The following is a 21,188-nucleotide window of genomic DNA, read 5'->3' as shown; positions in this document are numbered from 1 at the left end:
AATCCTCTAGGGTTTCCCATCACCAAATCACCCATGTGCCATCACCATAGTCCAGTGCATGTCCCTCCTCCCACTGTTTCTGATCCCATTCCCTACTCCACTCCCACAAAATGTCTCTGGTATATTGCTGTTAATCATTATTATTTTATCGCCTGTTCTATTATATTCCTGCTATGAGAGAAACCATCGGTATTTTTCCTTTCCTTTCTGGCTTATTTCACTAAGCATTATCTTTTCCAGCTCCATCCATGTTGCTGCAAAAGACATGTGTTTCTTTCTTTCTTTTTTTTTTTTTTGGTTGCTGAGTAATATTCCATTGTGCATATGTACCACATCTTTTTTAATCCAGTCATCTTTGGGCATTTGGGTTGATTCCATGTCTTTCCTATTGCAAAAAAGCAGCAATAAACATGGGGGTGCAGGTGTCTTTTTGAATCAGTGTTTTTGTGTCTTTGGGATAGATACCTAGGAGTGGGATTGCTGGTTCATATGTATGTTCCATGTTTAGCAGTTTGAGAAACCTCCAGTTTTCCACAGTGGTTGTACTAGTTTGCATTCCCACCAGCAGTGTAGGTGAGTTCCTTTTTCTCCACATCCTTGCCAACATTTGTTGTTGCTAGTTGTTTGAAGATGTGCCATTCTCACTGGGGCGTGGTGGTATCTCATTGTGGTTTTAATTTGCATCTCCCTTGTCACAAGTGATGTTGAACATTTTTTTATGCCTGTTGGGCGTCTGCATTTCCTCTTTGGAGAAGTGTCTTTTTAGCTCTTCTGCCCATTTTTTGATGGGGTTGTTTATTTTTGTTGCGGTTCATCAGTTCTTTGTATATCTTTGTGATCAGTCCTTATCATTAGTATTGTGTGAGAAAAATTTTTCCCAATCAGTGGGATGTGTGCTTGTTTTTTTTTTGTAATGTCTATTTTGCTGTACAGAAGCTCTTTAACTTGATGTCCCATCTCTTTATCCCTTCCTTCACTATCGTTGCATTGGGTGCTCTGCCTTTAAAGATGTTAATGAAGTGTATGTCGTGTAATGTACCATCTTGGCTTCCAGGTATTTTATGGTTTCCATTCTTATGTCTAGGTCTTTAATACACTTCTAGTTGGTTTTTGTGTATGGTACGAGGTAGTGCTCTAGTTTCATTTTTTTGCATGTAGCTTCCCAGTTTTCCCAGCACCATTTGTTGAACAAAGTTTCTTTGTTCCATTGTATTGTCTTTGCTTCTTTGGCTAATAAGATATTTTAATGCTCTTTCACAGCCAGATTCTATGGGAATTTTTCTCCATGACATGATTAATATCTGGATTTTTCTAAGAATTTCAATATGTTTTCTAAGCATGATATGATTTATTATGAAATATGAATGATTTGTTTCAGATTAATTATCCAAGTTTAAAACAGAACTAAAATTTCTCTCTCAAAACAACTTTTGCAATACAGAATTTTTTCTTAACATGAATTTGCTTTCCAAATTAGTTTCAATAAATTATCAGTATTTTTGGAAGTCTTTGAGAGTGATTTGGTTAATAAGATCATGATTGTAATATTGAGGCATTTCTCATTCTAAAGCTTAAAAATTCACAGTTTTGTTTAGATTTTCTGTGGAAAGAATGGAAAGGCTTTTTGGATCTTCATGTCCAAACGGAGCTTCCTTGCTACCTCATTTTCAAAACATGCATAAAGACACACACTCACAATTCTGGTAAGAGAGAACAGAACTGGAACCCCTTCTTGGCTATATTTGGGAGTCTGAGAAGCACTGCTTGGTTGTTTGACAGCTGTATGGGAGCCCTGGTTGCTTTTGGATTTTCACAAGCTGATTAAGAAGTGTGGATCATAAAAGGACGTGTAACATTTCCGGAGCTGTGTTGCTTTCGAGCTTGAACCCATTCAGCAGAGGCCCCTCAGGGGATGTCCTGCTTGTATTTCTATGAAATCCTTGCCTAATCATCCCCAGAAGCTCATTTGAGTGGAAGACATTGAACTGTAATGTTTCACATTATTCAGAGGGTTTTGAGATAGCATCTGTCTCTATTTTGCCGAGTTGGCCTTCTCAGATGCTGCTTTCGCTCTTAGATGAAATAACCTTGTTCTGAAATTATCTTGTATGTACAATGTTAGTGACAAACTAGAGATTGTTTCCATTGCACAGGGAGAAAAAATTTTTCTAGTGATTAACACTGAAAAAAAGGTTAGTTTTCACCTCTAAGATAGAATGAAAACACAAGACAGCCTTTCCCCTGGAACAGCATCTTGTTGACGCCTACCATGGCTTGGTGGCTGTTATCTGCCAAGCCAGGGAGATCTGGGAGTATTTCTACTCTTTGCCTTTAGCTCAGTTCCTATATACCAGGTATCTGATCACTGATTAGTATTTGTTGGCTAAAAACAATGCAGATCACACAAAGTTTTGGCTCTATTTTTTTTTAAAGATTTATTTATTTGTGCATACAGAACTGGGGTACAGGTCAGAGATTCAGGGGTAGCAAAAGACTTCACCAGAGACAGAGTGGGGAGCAGAACACGATCGACGAAGTACACTGCTGGGGGGAGCAGCGGGCAGGTCAGGAGAGGTCTGCCACACCATGTGGTCACCTCTGGGGCAGGTGGGAATCGAACTCATGCAGAAGTGGTTTCAGCTTCTTAGTGCAGTGCTTTACCCCGCTGCACCACCAGGGAGGGCCAATTTTGGCTCTATTTTGAAGTTGGAGTTACTTTAAAGTGACAGGTTCACTTTAGACACTAGCATTGTCAATAAAAACCATCACTTAGAAGAACTGAGCATTGGCCTTTCCAGAAGGTGTGGTTCTGTTCAAATTCAGAACTTGCGCCAAAATATTTATCTTGAATTTTCGTTGATTCCAGGAGGTGGCAGGCAGAGCACTGTGTTCCTCCAATGGTGGTGTCTACAGGGCTCTGGCACGTGTGTGGCAGTTTGATCCTGGTGCAGAGTAACCAAAGCCAGCTCAGTTCACACAAATTAGGGGACACAGTCCCTGACAAGACTGCCCTCCCAACATCAGCCACATTTTGGGAGTTCATGAGCCACCAATACTTGTGATCAACTGTTTTCCCATAACCCTCTTACTTTTGATAGTTACTGGAGGGACTCACAAAACCCCAAAAAACTTTTTTGTAATTGTGTTTATCACAAAAACTAAGTGAGGAACAGCCAAAAGAAGAGAAATACATAGAGTGAGGTAATCTCAAGAATTTTTAGAAGCTCTTTGCCAAAAACCTGACACAAGATCAGAAAATTTTTTATTATACTCCAGAGTCAGTAAAGGACAGTTTTCATATCCTAAAGAAGAGTGTCTCCTCCATCCCCACTTGCTGAGGTTTTCATCCTCTTGAGTAGAGGATACATTAAATAATGTCTCAGGGTCACCTTGTGCTTTGCAGATGTTTTCATAACTGCTACATGAGATGTGATGGGAAAGTGATAAATCTGATGCTCATGTGTGACTTACAGAACTAGATGAGATGTTTAGGAAGACTTAGTTTTCTGCCATGAAATCCCATGGACATAGGTATGTTGAAGCCGTAGGAGTGGATGTCTCAGGTAGTAAGACCCCATAGTGGCCTAGCATTGCGTCTCAGGAGCAGTCTTTAAGTAGCTACAGGAAAAGTAACCAAGAAAGAGGACAAGTCCCAACGGGGGCATCAAGATAGACCAATGACTGCAATTCCTGGGAAGAAGCTGTGGCTAACTTGTGAATTTTTTTTTTTTTTAAAGATTTATTTATTTATGCATACAGAACTGGGGTACAGGCCAAAGATGTGGAGGGTGAGAGGCTTCACCAGAGACAGAGTGGGGAGCAGAACAGGCAGATCAACGAAGTACACTGCTGAGGGGAGCAGCGGGCGGGTCAGGAGAGGTCTGCCGCGCCATGTGGTCACCTCCGGGGCAGGCAGGAGTCGAACTCATGTGGAAGCCGTCTTAGATTCTCAGTGCTGTGCTTTAACCCGCTGCGCCACCAGGGAGGGCCTAACTTGTGAATTTGAGTGTCAGTCATGAATGTGGAAGAGGAGCATGCATGGTGAGTGCTGGGATGTGAGAGCCAGAAGCATCTGATGGCGGCAATTAGGACCTTGTAGCATGTCCCCTAGGACAAAGGATATATGGGGGAATAAAAGGCCTCTATCCAAGGGGAGTAAAAGGAAAAAAGTTAGGCTTCCAGTAGAGTTGAGAGGGAGAGGAAATCTGGTTTCTGAGAAGACTAATGAGGTTCTGTTTTGGTGGGACAGTAATGACAGGATGTTGTTGAAATGAGTGATAGAGAGGGCTGCAGGAAGTGTGTGATGAAGAGGATGGGTGGCATGACTTCTGAGGTCCTGCTGACTTCTGGTATGATTCTGACAAGATCTGAGTTTAAGGGTTGAGAGTTGGATATGGTTCACCTTACTATACCTTTATTTCTGTTGATACCTGTTTCTCCATACGTCATATTCATCATTTCCAGTTGGTGGTAGATTCTAGAAACTCAAAGGCTCCTCTCTAAAGTAGGAAAGTGGAGCAGTCTGATTCATGCTTTAAAAGAGACATTTGGGGGGAAATAGGGTGAGTGGTTGGCAGTGTCACTAAAAGGAAGGCCAGGAGACATCTCTTCCAAGGAATGTGGCAGGATTGGGATGGAAAAAGAGGTAGTAGCATTTCCTAGAGTAGAATTGCTTCCTTCCTCCCACCTTTAGTGATGTAGGAGAAGTTGTCGTGAGAGGAAGTATTTAAGGTCTCAAAGGAAAGAAAGAAGAGTTGGACCTTAGATGGACAAGTTTAGCAGAGTCACCGCTGAGGTAAGTGAGGACATAACCTGACCGAGGAGGAAGAGGGCCAGGTTCAGGCCAACTGCTAGTGGAGCTGGAGAAGCGACAACAGACTGAACTCCACAGACACCCAGATGTTGGGCACAGCCCAGAGGGAATGTGGACCTTTTTTTATCTAGCGGAGAATGTGTATAAGAACATAACTGACACTACCATGAGAGAGAAAATGAAGTGCAGATGGAATATTCGGAGTTTTCATTAAAAGAGAGAAAATTGCAGTTGGGGAAGGTGAGGTAAAAGTGACTGCACTTGAGAGGCACCTTCTTGGAGGCTCAGGTCAGGCCAGCAGGTGGCACCCGAAAGGCCTATTGGAACTACAGCCCCAGGCATGTAGCTCATAGGGGACAGGCCAGCTGGGTCAGATGGAGGTGACTGATGGCTGGGTAGAAATCTGGAATCTGGATATTGGAGACTCTGGGAAATGTGTTGTGTAGGTTCTGCTGCGATTCGAAGATTGTTTGGAAAACAGGGTGGCTGGAAATGAGTAAAAGGTGCTGGTGTGGCATTTTGGGTGGTGCAGCTGGGGACGGGGAGTGCAGATGACAGGAGGCCTTATGCAACAGCTTTTAGGGTTTTATAAAATGTTAAACAGCTACTTCAGGTTCTGCCCATAAATCAGCAGAACTTAACCTTCGTAACACTGCTGTGTGGTATGGTGAGAACAGGAGTCTTAAATGTATTTTTGGGTTCATTTCAATTGCTGTAATTTGTTGTATTATCTTTAGAGTTGTAACGTCTGTGCAGATAACATGGTAATCTTGGGTAATTAGACCATTCTCTTAACCAGAAAACAAGTTGTGAAAATGTAAGAATCCACTTGTTGGGGGGAAGAATCAAACTCTCTGACTAAAGTTTCTAGATACTGGGTTTTTTGTGGATGTGCTGGCCTTCTGGAGGCTGCAGTGTTTGAAGAGATCCGAGGTGAGGAGGAAAACAATCAGAGCGCCTGCCTGGGCTTCCTGCATCCACAATCCCTGTCCCCACTCTGCTGAGAGGCAGGACGAAAACAAGTCAGGTTCTCACAGAAGCTTGCTCTCAGCTCTGCAGAGGCTTTCTGCGTTGTGGACCAATGACTCCTCCCTTGGCTGCTGCCAAGTCCTGCCTTCCGCTCTGTGCCCCTCACACAGCTCCCTCCACTTCTACTTGGTCGTTGGGGCAACTGCCTCTCCGGCACATCCTGCCCATCTCCTCTGGACCTACACACAGGCCTATGCCTGGGAAATTCTTTCTTTAATTAACTCATCTTTCAATTCTCAACTTAAAGCTCCCTTCTCCAGGGAAGCCATTGTTGGCACCTCATGGAGGGCAGCCCGCTGGCCTTGGTATTACTTCTGTAGTCATAATTCCTAAGTGTCTGCATCACTGCACTTACGACAGTGGTATCGCATCATGCACTGTAACTGTTGGACGCCCTCAGCACTCCCACCCGCACCATAATGCAGCCTCCAGAGAGCCTGCCCTCCACACCGTCCCCATCCCTTCTGCTGTATAAACCACAGCCCAGCATCACAGTAGATGCAGGAGTTAACCTTCTCCAGTATTCTGTTTTCACTGCAGGCTCTCTAGGCATACTGTTAAAGACATTATAAATGAAGCTGACAAACTGAAGAGGGTGAAGAGATGCACTGGGCTGACCAGTAGAAGCTCTTTCCATGGGCTTTCTGCAAGTTCCCCAGGAAAAAAATAGCTGTACAAAGTCATCTGTCTCCTCATATTAGTTGACAAACATCTGGCAAATCCACAGGTTTGTTGCTGCGACTAGCACATAGCTTTCTTCGCTGACTTCAGAGCTTCAAGTTAGCTGACTTAGTGGTTTCCCCTGAGTAGCCACACCATCCCAAACACCAAATGTTTTGCACTTCTGTTTATTTCATTTGAAATCCCTCAGCCATGTCAACCGCCGGGGCCAGTGAAGCATTGCTCTAAGTGGTGGGGCCCCAGTTAATTGAGAGTGACACAGCTACCCTCTAGCCCAGAATGTCACTTTGTCTTCCCATCTTTGCTTGGCTAGTTTCTAATCACCTCTCAAGCCTCATTAGTGGTGCAACAATCACTTTCTTTGAGAAGTTTTTCCTAATTTCCCTTCCATAGTTGCCGCTGCACTTCTTCCATGAAGCCTGCAGTGCTGTCTTTGCCTGCCCCTCCCTGCATGCCAGTCCCTGGCAGCGATGGCTTGAATGAGTATTGAATTGATGAATTTTTTTTTTAAAGATTTATTTATTTGCACATACAGAAGTGGGGTACAGGTCAGAGGCTCAGGGGTGGCGAGAGGCTTCACCAGAGACAGAGTGGGGAGCAGAACAGGCAGATCGACGAAGTATACTGCTGAGGGGAGCAGCGGGCGGGTCAGGAGAGGTCTGCTGCGCCATGTGGTCACCTCCCGGGCAGGCGGGGATCGAACTCATGCGCAAGTGGCTTTTGCTTCTTAGTGCTGTGCTTTAACCTGCTGCGCCACCAGGGAGGGCCTGAATTGATGAATTTTAACTTGTCTTCCCTTTCTAGCTTAAGCCTTTTAAAAAATTAAGTTTCACATCCTCTTTTTCCTTCTCGCATCATACTATAGGTTGTGAGATTTTTTTTAAAGGGGGATGTTAACCTGAGAACTCTGAGAACTCTCTCAGGATAGTCTAACTCTATAGTTCTCAAAGTGGTTACACATCAGAATAACCTAGAGAGCTTTGGGGAAAACCCATACCTATGCCACTGTGATCAGCTAAGCCATAATCTCTGAGGGTGAGGTCTTGGTTAGGGATGTAAGTTTTGAGATGATTATGACTGTAGCCAGAAATCAGAACAAGTGACAGTGCAGGTAATCAGAAGCCACCCTTACCACCTTTTCTCTATTTTTCAAATTAAATTTATTACTCTTCTTATATTATTGATTTTTGGACAGCATTTAACTTCTTCCTTCCGTTAGTTTCTGAAGTTCTCCTATCACCATGTCATCCATAATCTATTACCACAGCCCCTTATGCTCTTCTCTCCCTTGTTTCGGCCTTTTTCCTTCCCCCTCCTCTGCTGTATGCCTCTGATATACGGGCAATTTGTAACTTTTGTCTTTTCCTGTTTTTGGTTTCTCTATATTACACGGGTAAATGAAACCATTCAATATGATCTTCCTTCTGACTTACTTCAGCTAGCATAATCCCTTCCAGTTTCATTCATTTTATTGCATGTGGCATGAGTTTATCTTTTTGATTACTGAATAGTATTCCAATCATGTACATACACCACATCTTCTTGATCCAATCATCTGTTTTGGGATCTTTGGGTTGTTTTCATATCTTGGCTTTTGTAAACAGTTCTGCAGTAAACACAGGAGGGCTGGTTTCCATTTGAATTAGTTTTTTTATGGCATTTGAGTAGATTCCTTGGAGTGGAATCACTGGGTCATATGGTAGGTACATTTTTAGGGGTTCGCGGAAGCACCACACAGCTTTCAATAGTGGCTGGGCCAGTTTACATTCCCAACAGCAGTGTAAAAGCATTCCTTTTCACCACATCCATGCCAGCATTTGTTCTTTCTAGTTTGTAATTATGGGCCATTCTCACAGGTATGAGATGGTGTCTCATTGTGGTTTTGATTTGCATTTTCCTGATGGTAAGTGATGATGAACACTTTTTCATGTCAGTCATTTGCATGTCTTTGGAGAGGCGCTTGTTTAGTTCTGCCGCCCATTTTTTGATTGAGTTTGTTTTCTTTTTATTTTGTATAAGTTCTTTGTAGATCTTTGATATCAATTCCTCATCAGATATATGGTATGCATCTATTTTCTCCCATTCAGTAGGATATATCTTTGTTTTGATTACTGTCTCTTTGCCTGTACAGAAACTTTTTAGTTTGATATAATCCCAGTTGTGTTTATTTTCTCCTTTGTTTTTCTTGCTGCTGGAGATGAGTCTGCAAAGATGTTTCTGAAGTTTATGTCATGGAGTGTCTTGCCTGTTTTCTTCTATGTATGTTATGGTGGTTTCAAGTCTTACATCCAAGTCTAAAAGACAATATAAATGTAATTTTTACCTGTGGTTCTTTTTTATTTGATTCAAAAGACAACTGCATGAAGTAATAATTAGAATTCTGGATTGAAAGACACAATATCACAGACATAATTTGTATGACTAAAGCACAAAGGAGTGAAAAGACTGAAGCTGTGTAGGAGCAAGTTTTCTATATATTACTGAATTTAAGTTGTTACTGACCTTAACTGTTAATCTAATATTGTTAGATTGTAAATTTGAATCTCTAAGAAAATAATTTTTAATATTGTAAAAGAAATGACAAAATCATACAGTAGGAGATATTTAGTGCAAAAGAAGATGGTAATAGAAAAACAGAAGAAAAAATACCAGACATAGAGAATAATTGCAAAATGACAGCTAAATTTTTAATTTATTAAATGTGAATGGACTAGGAAATCCAATCAGAAGGCAAATAGAAAGAATAAATTAAAAAATATGATCCAATTACATTCTGTCTACAAAGCAAACATTTTCTAGTCAAAGACACAAGTAAGTTGAATGAAAAAACATACCATGTAACCAAGAACCCAAAAAATGAGCTAGAATAACTATATAAATATCATACGGAATGTAGACTTTATGACAAAAATTGTTACTAGAAGCAAAAAGTTTATTTTAAAATGAAAGCATTAATCCATGAAGAAGAAATAACAAAAACTTATATGCTTCTTAAGACAGAAGTACATAAAGCAAAAGAGTAGAACAGAAGGAGGAATGGATGGTTTGACGATAATAGTTGCAAACATCAAAATCCCACTTGCAAAAGATATACTAGGGTGGAGACTTTAAAACACTGCAAACCAACTAGACCTATGATATCAATAAATACTAAACAAAATACTAGTAAAGCTAATCTAGCAACATATAAAAAACATATACACCATGACCTGGTGGGATTGTCCCTGGAGTGCAAAGTTCCTATATAAAATTGAATAAATGCAATACATCATGTCAATAGAAAAAAAGGACCAAAGTAACATGACTAAATCAATAAAACTCAAAAAGCACCTGAAAAAATTCAGCATTGTTTTCATGATTAAGGAAAAAAACAAAACAAAACAAAAAACAAAACACTAAACCGAAGATTAGTGAATGAGCAATAGAAAGAAGATAGCTCTGCTTGACAAAGGGCATCTGTGAAAATGCCCTGGCAACGTCATATTGAATTGCTTAAATCTGAAAGCTTCCCCCTAAGATGAAGAGCAAGCAAAGATAACCCCCCTCTTGACACTTGTATTCACCACTTAACTGTAAGTTGTGTAGTCATGAGAGTTAGGCAAGAAAAAGGAATTAAAGCCATCCAGGTTGAAAAGAAGTAAAACTATCTCCATAATGAATGATGGGATCTTTTACATAGAAAACCATCAGAGATACACACACACACACACACACACACAAACTATTAGTGCTAGTAAATTAATTCAGCAGGCTGCAATATTAATATATGGAAATCAGTTTCCATATCAATAAAAGTTGGTATGAGAGTTTGAAACACACATGCATTTCCAGAAGCCTCCAAAATCAATTTTATTTATGAAAATCAGAAAGATAGCAACTATTTTACAAATGAAACTAAAGGAGCAATTTCATTTCACAGAAGTATTAGAAATAAAAAAAAATATCAAAAGAAGTATAAGACTTGTACACTGGAAAAACACAGATCATTGAGAGAAATTAAAGAAGTAGAGAGACATGTTCATGGATTAGAATATTTAATCTTACTAAAGTAGCAATATTCCCTAAATTAATCCACAGATTCAGCATAATCCATATAAAAATTCTGGCTGCCTTTTTGGGCAGGTGTTGACAAGGTGATTCTGAAAATGTAGAAAAGGGAGGGACTTAGAATAGCGAAAATAATCTTGAAAAAGAACAAAGTTGGAAGACTTACACTTTCTCTTTTGAAAACTTATTATAAAGCTACAATAATAGACAGTGTGTAGTACTGATATAAAGATAAACATGTAAGCCATTTAATAGAATTGAATCCAGAAATAAACTCCTACATTTTACATTAGTCATTTGATTCGGCACCAAGGGTGTCAAGACCATCCAATAGAGAAAGATTAGTCTTTACAAAGAAATGGTGCCCAGAACCATAAATATATTAAAAATCAATCATCTTTTAAAAAGCAAATGTCAATACCTATGAATTATATAACAACAAAAGGAAGTATAGATTAACAAACACATACATGCTCCAAAAGGCATCGTGCACTTTGCAAGGATGAGAGTCCAACCAATTTCAAAGATTGGACTTAATTTTTCTTTCTCTAACAAGTTCCCTGAGACAATTCTACATGTATATACTTTAATTTCAAATCTGACATATCTTTTTCTTATTGTTTCAAGTTAGTAGAGAGAGATTTTTTGAAATTACCTGATACCTGTTGGCAACAGAAGTGTATCATGAGCCCAATATTCTTGTACAGCTGGTCAGAGTGACTGCTCCAATGAAAAAGCTGTTATATCTTTCTTGTGACCAGATTATAAAAGTGTTGCTGCCAAGAAAAAAGCCCTTTAGGACTAGGAATGGTTTTGATTTGTATGGGCCTTGCTGAAATTGGATTACGTGTAGTTAGAGAAGGCAGAATGCACTACTGGGACAGACAGATGGGGGTCAGAATAAGTGGATCTACCAGAGAAGTGATGTTTGCCATTGGTGCTATTAAGAGAGGAGCTGTGCTGGACTGGCATCTTTCTTTCCAACTAGTCTGCTCAGCTTTCATTCTTTCTCCCTCTTTTTTACTGTATCGCAGTGACTATAATAAGTAGGGTAGAAATTTAAAGTAGACATCCTTGCCTTACTCCAGTCCTTGGGGGTTTAACACTCAGGCACCACTGAGAATCATGCTGGCAGAAGTTGTAGTTGGCCTTTTACCCAATTGAGGAAGTTCAGTTCTGTTAGTTGGCAGAGGTGTTTTTTTCCTCCCCCAGTCATGGGTAGATATTGGTTTTTGTGAAGTGCATTTTCCCTATCAAGGTAATTGGATCTTATTTTTTCATATAAAATTCTATTTTGGTGAGTAAGGTTGATTTTGAATGGTAAACATTAAATCAATCTCATGACAAATCTCACTTGGTCATGATTTATTCTCAAAGTTGGATTGAGTTTGCCAAAACTAAGAATTTTTCTGTATTTATACTTATTAGTTTGTAGTTTTCTTAGTGTTTCAGTTTGATTTTTGGTTTCAGGGTGAGACTGACTGGCCTCATCAAATTTAAAGTGTTCTCTCATTCTCTGTTTTCTGGGGGAAGTTCTAATAATTCTTAAATGTTTCATTCAAATCATCAGCGAATCTATCTGGACCTGGCATGCTTTTCTTGGTGTTGTTTTTTTTTTTGTTGTTGTTGTTGGGAAGAAATTGAGCTGTAATTCCAGTGTCTCCAGTTGATACACGAATATTCAGATTTACCTGAATGAGCTTTAAAAATGATACCCATTTGTATTCAAGTTGTCAAATTGACTGCCATAAAATTGTACTTAATATTCCCTTACTTTTTTTTAAAGATTTATTTATAAATACAGAACTGAAGTATAGGCCAGAGGTGAGAGATTCACTGTGTGGGGAGCAGAACAGGCAAAGATGTACTGAAATACACAGCTGAGGGGAGCAGCAGGCATGTCAGGAGAGGTCTGCCACGCCCTGTGGGTCAGCTCCCTGGCTAGGGATTGAGCTCATGCTGCAGTGGCTGTGATAGCTTTATAGTGGTGTGTTTTAACAAGTTGTGCCACCAGGCAGGGCCCTAATATTCCTTTATTGTCAGCTAAACATTTATGGAATTTGTTCACATACTTCTCTCTCAATCTGGATATTGGTACTTTTGTCTTTTTTCCTGTTAAGTATGGGTAGATATTTATCAATAGCCTTTAAAAAAAAAAGGTAAGGTTTGATTTCATATTATACTCTATAGTTTATTCCTATTTTAGCAATTTTGATTCTCAAATTTTGATTTTAATAATGGAGAAGTCAATTTTTTTTTCTAGCTACTTTGGGTTTCATTTAACTCAGTCATTGAATTGAGACCTTTTTTATCTAATAAGTGTTGGTGTTTTTGTTTTAAAAAATATTTTTAGGACACCCACCCCCCGGTGGTGCAAAGGGTTAAAAGCACAGCACTCTGAAGTTACGCAGCCACTACAACACAAGTTTGATCCCTAGCCAGGGAGGTGACCCATATGGTGTGGCAGACATATCCTGACCCACCTGCTGCTCCCCTCAGCAGTATATTTCAGTGCATCTGCCTGTTCTGCTCCCTACTCTGTTCTACTCCCTACTCTGCCCCCTGTGGCCTGTACCCCAGTTCTGTATACATAAATAAATTTTAAAAAATAATAATTTTCTAGGCCCTCCCTGGTGGCGCAGCCGGTTGAAGCGCTGCACTAAGAAGCTTCAGCCACTTCTATATGAGTTCGATCCCCGCCTGCCCTGGAGGAGATCCACATGGCGTGGCAGACCTCTCCTGACCCGCCCGCTGCTCCCCTCAGCAGTGTACTTTGTCGATCCGCCTGTTCTGCTCCCCACTCTGTCCCTGGTGAATCCTCTCACCCTCCGCATCTCTGGCCTGTACCCCTGTATGAATAAATAAATCTTAATAATAATAATAATTTTCTAAGTATTGTTTGGGATGCCTACCACAAATTGATTTTTTTTTTAATTGAACTGAGTGTTTCATTTCATTTTGACTTTTTTTTTAGGTTTTTTTTTTTTTTTTTAAGATTTATTTATTTGTGCATACACAACTAGGGTACAGGCCAGAGGCTCAGGGGCGGTGAGAGGCTTTACCAGAGATAGAGTGGGGAACAGAACAGGCAGATCTATGAAGTACACTGCTGAGGGGAGCAGCTGGCGGGTAGGAGAGGTCTGCCACACCATGTGGTCACCTCCGGGGCAGGCGGGAATCAAACTCATGCTGAAGTGGCTTTAGCTTCTAAGTGCAGCGTTTTAACCCGCTGCGCCACCAGGGAGGGCCCACTTTAGACTTTTTTAATCTACATTTTATTTAGACTTATATTTACTTTCTAAATATTGTGGTATTTTTAGAGATTTGTTTATTTCTAATTCCATCATGATCAGATAATTCGTACAATTTGATTTAAATTTATTGAGGTTTAGTGGTGGCCCAGATAATTGGTCTATCTTGATAATCAATATTCCATGTGCACTTTCAAAAGATTGTCCACTTTTCTATAAATACTTGTTAGACCGAATTGGTTGATTATGTTGTCTAAATTTTCTATTTTTTCAGATTCAGAAAGCTTTCAGTTATTTTCTATACTGATTTTTTTTTTGCCTGACACCCCTCCCCAGCCCCCTCTTTAATTGTTTGTGTGACTCCTTTGTGTTGTGGTTTCTTTGTTTCATTTTGGTAATTTCTGTTGTTAAGTGTTTAAATTGAAATGTCTAACCTATTAATCCTAATCAATATATTTTCATCTCAGACTTCTATTCATGAGATCATTTTGGGTTTATATAAACACACACACACAAATATAAAATACACACACACACATATATATATACACATAAATTTTCCATTACCTTCTCAGAATGCCCAGCTTTCTCTGATCTTTTTGAATATATGAAATTATTTATAATGTATTTTATTGTCCTTGGTTCTCTAATTCTGTCATTTGGAGTATATTTCCGTTGATTGATACTTCTTTTCATTATGGGGTTGTGTTTTCTTATTTCTTTGCACACCCAGTAATATACATTAATATAACACACAAATACTCTTTAACCTTGTTCTTGGATACAACTAAGTTACCTGAAAACACTTTTGCTCCTTTACAGGATGATTTTTAAAAACTTAGTAGGCAGAATCAGCTCAGCCTTTCACTTAGGACTAATTTAACCTTAAAATGGACACAATAATCTTCCAAGTACTCTCCAAGATGCCCCAACTATGTCTAGTTCTGCTCTGGCTATTGGGAATGTCAGCTGTTCCCAGTTGAGTTCCAGTAATTGATCCACCTGGTGGTTTACTTGACCTCAGGTAGTTTGACAGCATTCACTGATCTTTCTCATTTGGACTTGTGGAGAGCCCTTTACCCATCAACAATTCTTTCCTCTTCAGTTCTTGCCTGACATTTTTTTCCCCCAATAGTTTAATTTTTCCATCATTTTATGTATTTTTCCATCACAGTTGTAATCCCCTTGGGCTTCCCATCACCAAATCACCCATGTGCCGTTATCAAAGTCCAGTGCATTTCCCTCCCTTCCCACCCCCCACTGTTTTTGATCACATTCCCCACCCCAGCCCCATAAAATGTCTCTGGTATATAACTGTTCATTATTATTATTTTCTCGCCATGTCCGTTATACTCTTGCTATGAGTGAAACCATCTGGTATTTTTCCTTTTTCTTTCTGGCTTATCTCACTAAGCATGATCTTTTCCAGCTCCATCCATGTTGCTGCAAAAGGCTTGAGTTTATTTTTATTTTTGGTTGCTGAGTAATATTCCATTGTATATATGTACCACATTTTTTAAATCTTGCCTGACTCTCTTAACCCATCTGATTGCTCAGTTCTTCCTCAGTTCAAGGAGACTGCAGTGCCATGTTTGTACCTGTGGTGTATCCTGTACACTCAGTAAGGACAGGAAGCTGGAGCAATTGTCAGGGTCACTTGTTTCTCATTTCTTAGGGACTTCTTTCTTGCATTCCTGTTTCCCACTGGAAACCATCCCTCCCTTACCTACCAATATTGTATCTTTTAGTTACTTGAGATGGGAAGGTTCAGTCCTTGTTGCTCCATCTTGTTCATAGGTGGAAATGGCTTGTTGAGCTTGGAGTACCTCACAAATGTTTGTAATCAAAAATCAGTAAGCACCCTTGTCCCTCTGCACTTAAAGAAGTCTGGAAACCCTGCCTTCCCTTTGAACAACCAATTTTCATTTTGGCACAACTGACTAGGACAGAATACCACTCTGATGATTTTTGTAAGGTTCCTGTATCTCAAAAGTAATTGCATATTCTGTAGAGCTAATTTTAATGGGGAGGGTGGGGGAAACAGGAATGGGCACACATAAGTACTTAGAAATACAGAAAACTCATTGATTTAGGAGCTAAAATTGCCTTGTCCTACTTTGTCAGGGAGAGAATTAACTCCCCAGTGTCACAGCAGGTCAGATAACTGAGCCAGGATTTGGTCCTAGTTAGAGTGTTTCTTGCAGTAAGTATTCTCAAAGATAGGCTTCCTCTGAAGTTTCTTGAGCATGGGCAAACATTGAAATAGGTGATTGGGGATGAAACAGGTGATTACGGAACATCTGAATTACACTCTACTTCTTGTATAAGGAAACAAAAACCATTTTGTTTCTATGGTGAGCTGCCCACTAAAACTTCTCTCTGGGGTGCTGATCTTTTAGGTGCATCCTGCTCTGCAGTGAAGCCAGGGAAGGGCCTTGCAGCAAAATAGTTTCAAAACTGTCAGCTTTGCTCAAAATGTAGATTTTGCCATGTAATTTCTTTAAGAAGTAGATATTCCCAAACTAAGAAAATACTTAATCTGAATCTTTCAGTGGTCATGATAATGTGAGTCTCAGGGAAAATGAGAAAACTAGATCCAAGCAGCTTCATATTGTTTCAGGATGTTTCTGCACAATCTGTGTACTTTTTATGAGAATGAGGAAACACAATCAGTACCCTGGAGCTGTGTGAAAAATGTACTAGGAACATCAGTGATTGAGAAGGGCAAACTAATTAGAGAAAAAGGGTGAAACAGTTATAAACACATAAAAAACCAAGTCTTTTAACACTAAAGAATATTTTAACACTAACTGCATTTTTTGGTTAAAATTGTTAGCTTTTTGTTGGAAGCCTGTGGTGGTTCTGGCTCTGGCTGAGGAAGGCTTCAGACTTGTTAGCAAATTGTTGTGAAATGCAAGTGGGCAGGATCTGCTTTCAGAACTTTTTCTGTCACCACCTCCTGTTCCTCATAATAATGTTTGTAATGGGGCTTACTTATTTATATTTATATACTTTAGTATCTTTTGAAATGTGCTTTGCAGTTAATGGACTCCTCCTCTTCACCAATTTCCCAGCAGACACATTAAGCATATGCCACACCTCTTTCCCAAGAGAGAAAATAGATAACTTCAGAATCAAGAAAGGCTAAGTGACTTGGCAGTGTCCTAAGTGTAAGGACCAAGGTGGATAAACAAGACTTTCTAGTCCAAATTCAGTGTCCTGCTAGAATGTGCTGTGTCCAGCCCTTAGACAGATGATGCTTTATGACTGTTTCTTGTGCTGATCACTCAGCTCACTATGTCGAACTGTTTGGTGGTAACTTTGTCATTGAACCCGAAGCATCTAGAGAATGGAACTGGCTCAGTCTGGCATCTGGAAAAGTTATTGAACTTTATACTTCTGCAAAAAATCAATTCAGTTGATGTAGAAAAGCACAAAAAAATATTAAATTGATCCTTATGACTAACTCTGGGAGGTTACCTAACTATAGAGTGTTTAATGGCTGAGCCTTTAACACAGAGTTAACTACAAATTAAAGAGTAATGATTTTTGATTTTTTCAGACAAAACAAAGTAAGTTGACACTTCTCTTCCACTCTTCTAACTCAAAGTAAATGAGAGCCATGCTGGTTTTGCTGAAGCCTACATGAGGAGGGTAAAGGACAGGCATAAGAAGTAGGTGGCTTGTTTGTATTCCCACAAAGATGGTTAGGGTAAGTGTGTGTGCTTTTCAGCTACATTTAGTTCTTAGTATCATATGGGGGGGGGGGAGGGTTATGGTAATGATGAAACAGCAGCTTGTAAGAGTCACCCTTTATTATCAACAGATTTCATATTTTATAGAAGGGCCCCTCCCCCCAGGCATGCACATCCATCACTGAATGTACTATATTGCACTCACTAGTTGCTTCTCCTTTTGAGACTGTGATACAGGTAATACTTTATGAACCAAGACCTGGCACATTGTGGTTATTTAAAAAACTAATGGGATTGAAATTTAATAGGAAAAAAGGTAACTACACCAGTATATTATAGTCTTTCTTTTAACTTTTCACAAAGGATTTGCTGTAAGTCTTCAAGTCATCTTGTCCAATCCAAAAGCTGTTTTTAAGCGCCGTGGATCCCAGCCAGGGATGCAAGAATCTGACTTTCTAAAACAGATAACAACAGTTGAAGAACTGGAACCAAAAGCAAATAACTGCACCAAGGTATTCATTTCACTTGTGCTGCTTGGCCTTGTTTTGTGACAGCAGTAAGTGTGGCTACCCAAAAGATCTCCCTCCCTTTTAGGTTCTTGTGTGGCACACACGAACAGAGAAGGTTAACCTAGCCAATGAGCCAAAGTACCACCTGGACACAGTGAAAATTGAGGTGTAAGTTAAAGCAGCAAATGGTTGGCCGACGGATGCGTGGAGGGTAGGCTGCCGAGCATTCAGGTATTGTTCATTTTACTTCAGTACAACAGCCTTTATTGTCATCTGATGGACACCTGTTTAACCAGAGCTTGTTGTTAAGATAAGCTAATAGGTTGGTATAAAAAGTTTTGTCTTCATTTGTTTTACACATTTACCCTACAACTAAACTGGAAGATCTCTGTACAGTATGGTTAAATGACATTTGAAGATACCATTTTGGGTATCTAAAATACTTTTTTTTTCCCCATTTGGCCTTATAGTTGCTAGAAATGAACAGGTTTTAGAAACAGATAACTGTTATTTTGTCATTACTTTTTGGAAAGTTGGTGGCATTATACATTGTAGGAAATAAAGCCCACAAAAAAATCTATGGATTCATCTGTTTAATATAGGGATTTAACATTTTGTCAATACTAGGCACCATAAAATGTAAACACAATCACTGTCATAAACCCGGATATACCTTTAAGAATTGAAAGTGGCTTTGTTTAGTTACCCTGTTTGCATATAGTGCAGAGAAAGGTCTTCATGTTAGCACTATGTACATAGTAAGATCCAAATTACATTGAGAGGCAGATAAAATTTGCATTCCTTAAACATTTTCTAAGTTTTATAGTAACATCCAGGTTTATCTTCCTTTCACTAGCCACGTTCCCTGTTAAGCACATCGTAACAACAGCACAATAAAGTGAATGATGAAAGAAAAAGTTTGATACACTAGAAAACAGTGCTCAGTGATACATTTACATTCTATTTTATATGATTAAAACATTTGATCATACAGTACCTTCCTAAAGGATTACTGGCTAATTTGGGGGAGGGGTTTTTACACTGTTAGAGGTATTACTAACATGATAACTACTTCCCTTATATATGCAAACATTAGAGCTATAATTTTATTCAGTAAAACTGATTATGCAAGTTGAGCAGCTTCTCAATGAAATCATGGGAAATATGCACAAGCAAAGCTGCCCTTGACATAAAATGGTTTCTCAACCTGCTTTTCACCACATCAAATTTAATCAGTACAGACCAACACGGTCAATCAGATAATTCTTAATATGAACAAATGGGGAAAAAGAAAAAAATATATGTACATGAATAAACGGGAACTAGATGCGTTTTAGCAAGGAATGTCAGGTGGTAGTTCTGGATGAAACTTGTATTACAGTTTTCATTTCCACAGTTGTGTGCTGAGAGTCTGACCCGATGCGCTTCCAGACCATCCTGCTGTGGTGTTGGGGGGCTGGCCAAATCCCACTGTAGGATTCGCACTACTGATACTCATGCCAGCCATTTGCTGATTCATCTGTAAAACACAAAAAGGCTTACTTCACTTTTAATTCTGTAACAGATCAGTCAGAGATATTAAGGTGTAACAGCATTACAATTATTTTTCATCAATGTGAAATTAAGTCCATAGCACTGGGGTAAAAGATACTCTACAGTTTAACTGCTCTGGTTTCCCGTTGTTATTATTCATTTTGTAGATTTCCTCCAAAATTGACTGCAACTGAAAAAAGTACTAAGGCAGGCTTTGATTCATATCTGGGTATCAGTCTACTCAGCACCACTAAGGTAATGTGTGTCCTTACTTATGGAAGGGTAAGGAAGTTTTAGAAGGCAAAGTATTTGAAAATTATGAATATTGTAGTATGGCTATTCTGCCTTTACTAAAGGTCACTAATCAGGCATAAGTGTGTGAAGGGGCATGCCTTCCTACACTTACTATAGGATGTTTCAACCACCTGTATATGATTGGCCAACAGGTTCCACTGAGGGCAGCATCACCCGTCAGCTTTTTTCCTGGAAGTAAGGGCTGATGCCAATTCTTTGATTAACAAATTCATGTAGCACCTTAACCTGAGCATGGTCAGCGCTTTGACTACACAAAAAGCTGTTGTATATACTCAAGTAGGTAAAACAGTTGGACAGAAGAAATGCCAGGTTAACATCCAATAGAAAGGAGGAGGCTCAGAAACATGAACCTAATGCCAAAGGCATTAGAGGAGCCTGAGAAAAATTAGAATGGATCAACCTGTCTTGAAAGCAGTAATACAGGGTAGACTAGGATTTATAATACGCAGACTTGTTCAACTTTTAGGGGGACTTCTAACTACTAGGTATTCTTTTTAAACAAACCCTTTCAAAGGTTTTTCCTAACCTGTGTAAAAAGATTTTTACATCATAATAGGAGCTCATTAAGAATGTGAAACAGGGTTTTTTTCCTTTAATTGCTGAAGTTACTAAAAGCCCCAAAATTATTGGGTCAAAAAAGACAGGTCCGTTTTAGTGAGCTAATTTCAAACAGGAGTCTCTCACTATTACAAAGAGTTTAGTGATGGTAGCTGTTATCTGGTTTCTTTGATTTTGGAGATGTGGAAAAGTAAATGACTTACCTGAGAGAGGCCCCACTGATGTTGCTGAGCTTGTGGCAGGCCAAACTTACTCTGGGATGCACCCATCTGTGCCACCATTCCTCCTTGAGGGCCAACAACATTTTGAGGAAGTGGCATCACACCAGTTTGTGCATTTCCCATATACCCATTGGGCATGGGCATGCCCACCATCATGTTTGCACTCTGTCCCATCACATTTCCTATAAGGCCAGGTGCTGCAGGCACAGGTACACCCATTGATGGAAATCCTTGAAATGCAGTTGGCGCTTGTGAGGTAAATGGCATATTTGTGGGTCCCATAAACACACCTGCATCATAAGAACCACAAAAAGAAAATAGGGGTATGATATACAGCTGCATTCACCTCAATAGTCACTAAAAAAGGATTAGCATATTTCTGACCTTTCACCAGACGCAAAAAATCTTAATTCCATCCTCCTACTGCTTAGACTTAAACCTATACCCTCAGAATGCAGTTAGGCAGTAGAGTACATATGCTGTTGCTGACTTGCATCATTAACCTCTACCGCCCAATGTGTGAGAGAAAGTTTAGC

General features: G+C 39.5%; 2 protein-coding genes across 3 annotated transcripts in view; one reads left to right on the top strand and one right to left on the bottom strand.

The window, feature by feature from the left end:
* B3GAT2 (beta-1,3-glucuronyltransferase 2) overlaps positions 1-18,218 on the top strand; it is a 45,491-nt gene extending 27,273 nt beyond the window's left edge. The window contains exons 3-4 of the mRNA XM_004673614.2: positions 17,880-18,028; positions 18,111-18,218. Of these exons, the coding sequence (XP_004673671.1) occupies positions 17,880-18,028; positions 18,111-18,197 (236 nt within the window). The 3' untranslated portion in view covers positions 18,198-18,218. The remainder of the gene's footprint in view (positions 1-17,879; positions 18,029-18,110) is intronic.
* SMAP1 (small ArfGAP 1) overlaps positions 18,064-21,188 on the bottom strand; it is a 118,278-nt gene continuing 115,153 nt past the window's right edge. For both annotated transcript variants that reach the window (XM_004673611.2, XM_012722372.1), the window contains 2 exons: positions 20,635-20,942; positions 18,064-19,544 (listed from right to left, as the gene is read on the bottom strand). In XM_004673611.2, coding sequence (XP_004673668.1) covers positions 19,410-19,544; positions 20,635-20,942 — 443 coding nt within the window. In that variant the 3' untranslated portion in view covers positions 18,064-19,409. The remainder of the gene's footprint in view (positions 19,545-20,634; positions 20,943-21,188) is intronic.

The sequence above is a fragment of the Condylura cristata genome, unplaced genomic scaffold (genome assembly GCF_000260355.1).
Source record: "Condylura cristata isolate star-nosed mole 26May11 unplaced genomic scaffold, ConCri1.0 scaffold00001, whole genome shotgun sequence".
Taxonomy (NCBI): domain Eukaryota; kingdom Metazoa; phylum Chordata; class Mammalia; order Eulipotyphla; family Talpidae; genus Condylura; species Condylura cristata.
The sequence above is the reverse complement of the archived record's forward strand: the minus strand, read 5'-3'. Positions and strand labels throughout refer to the sequence as shown.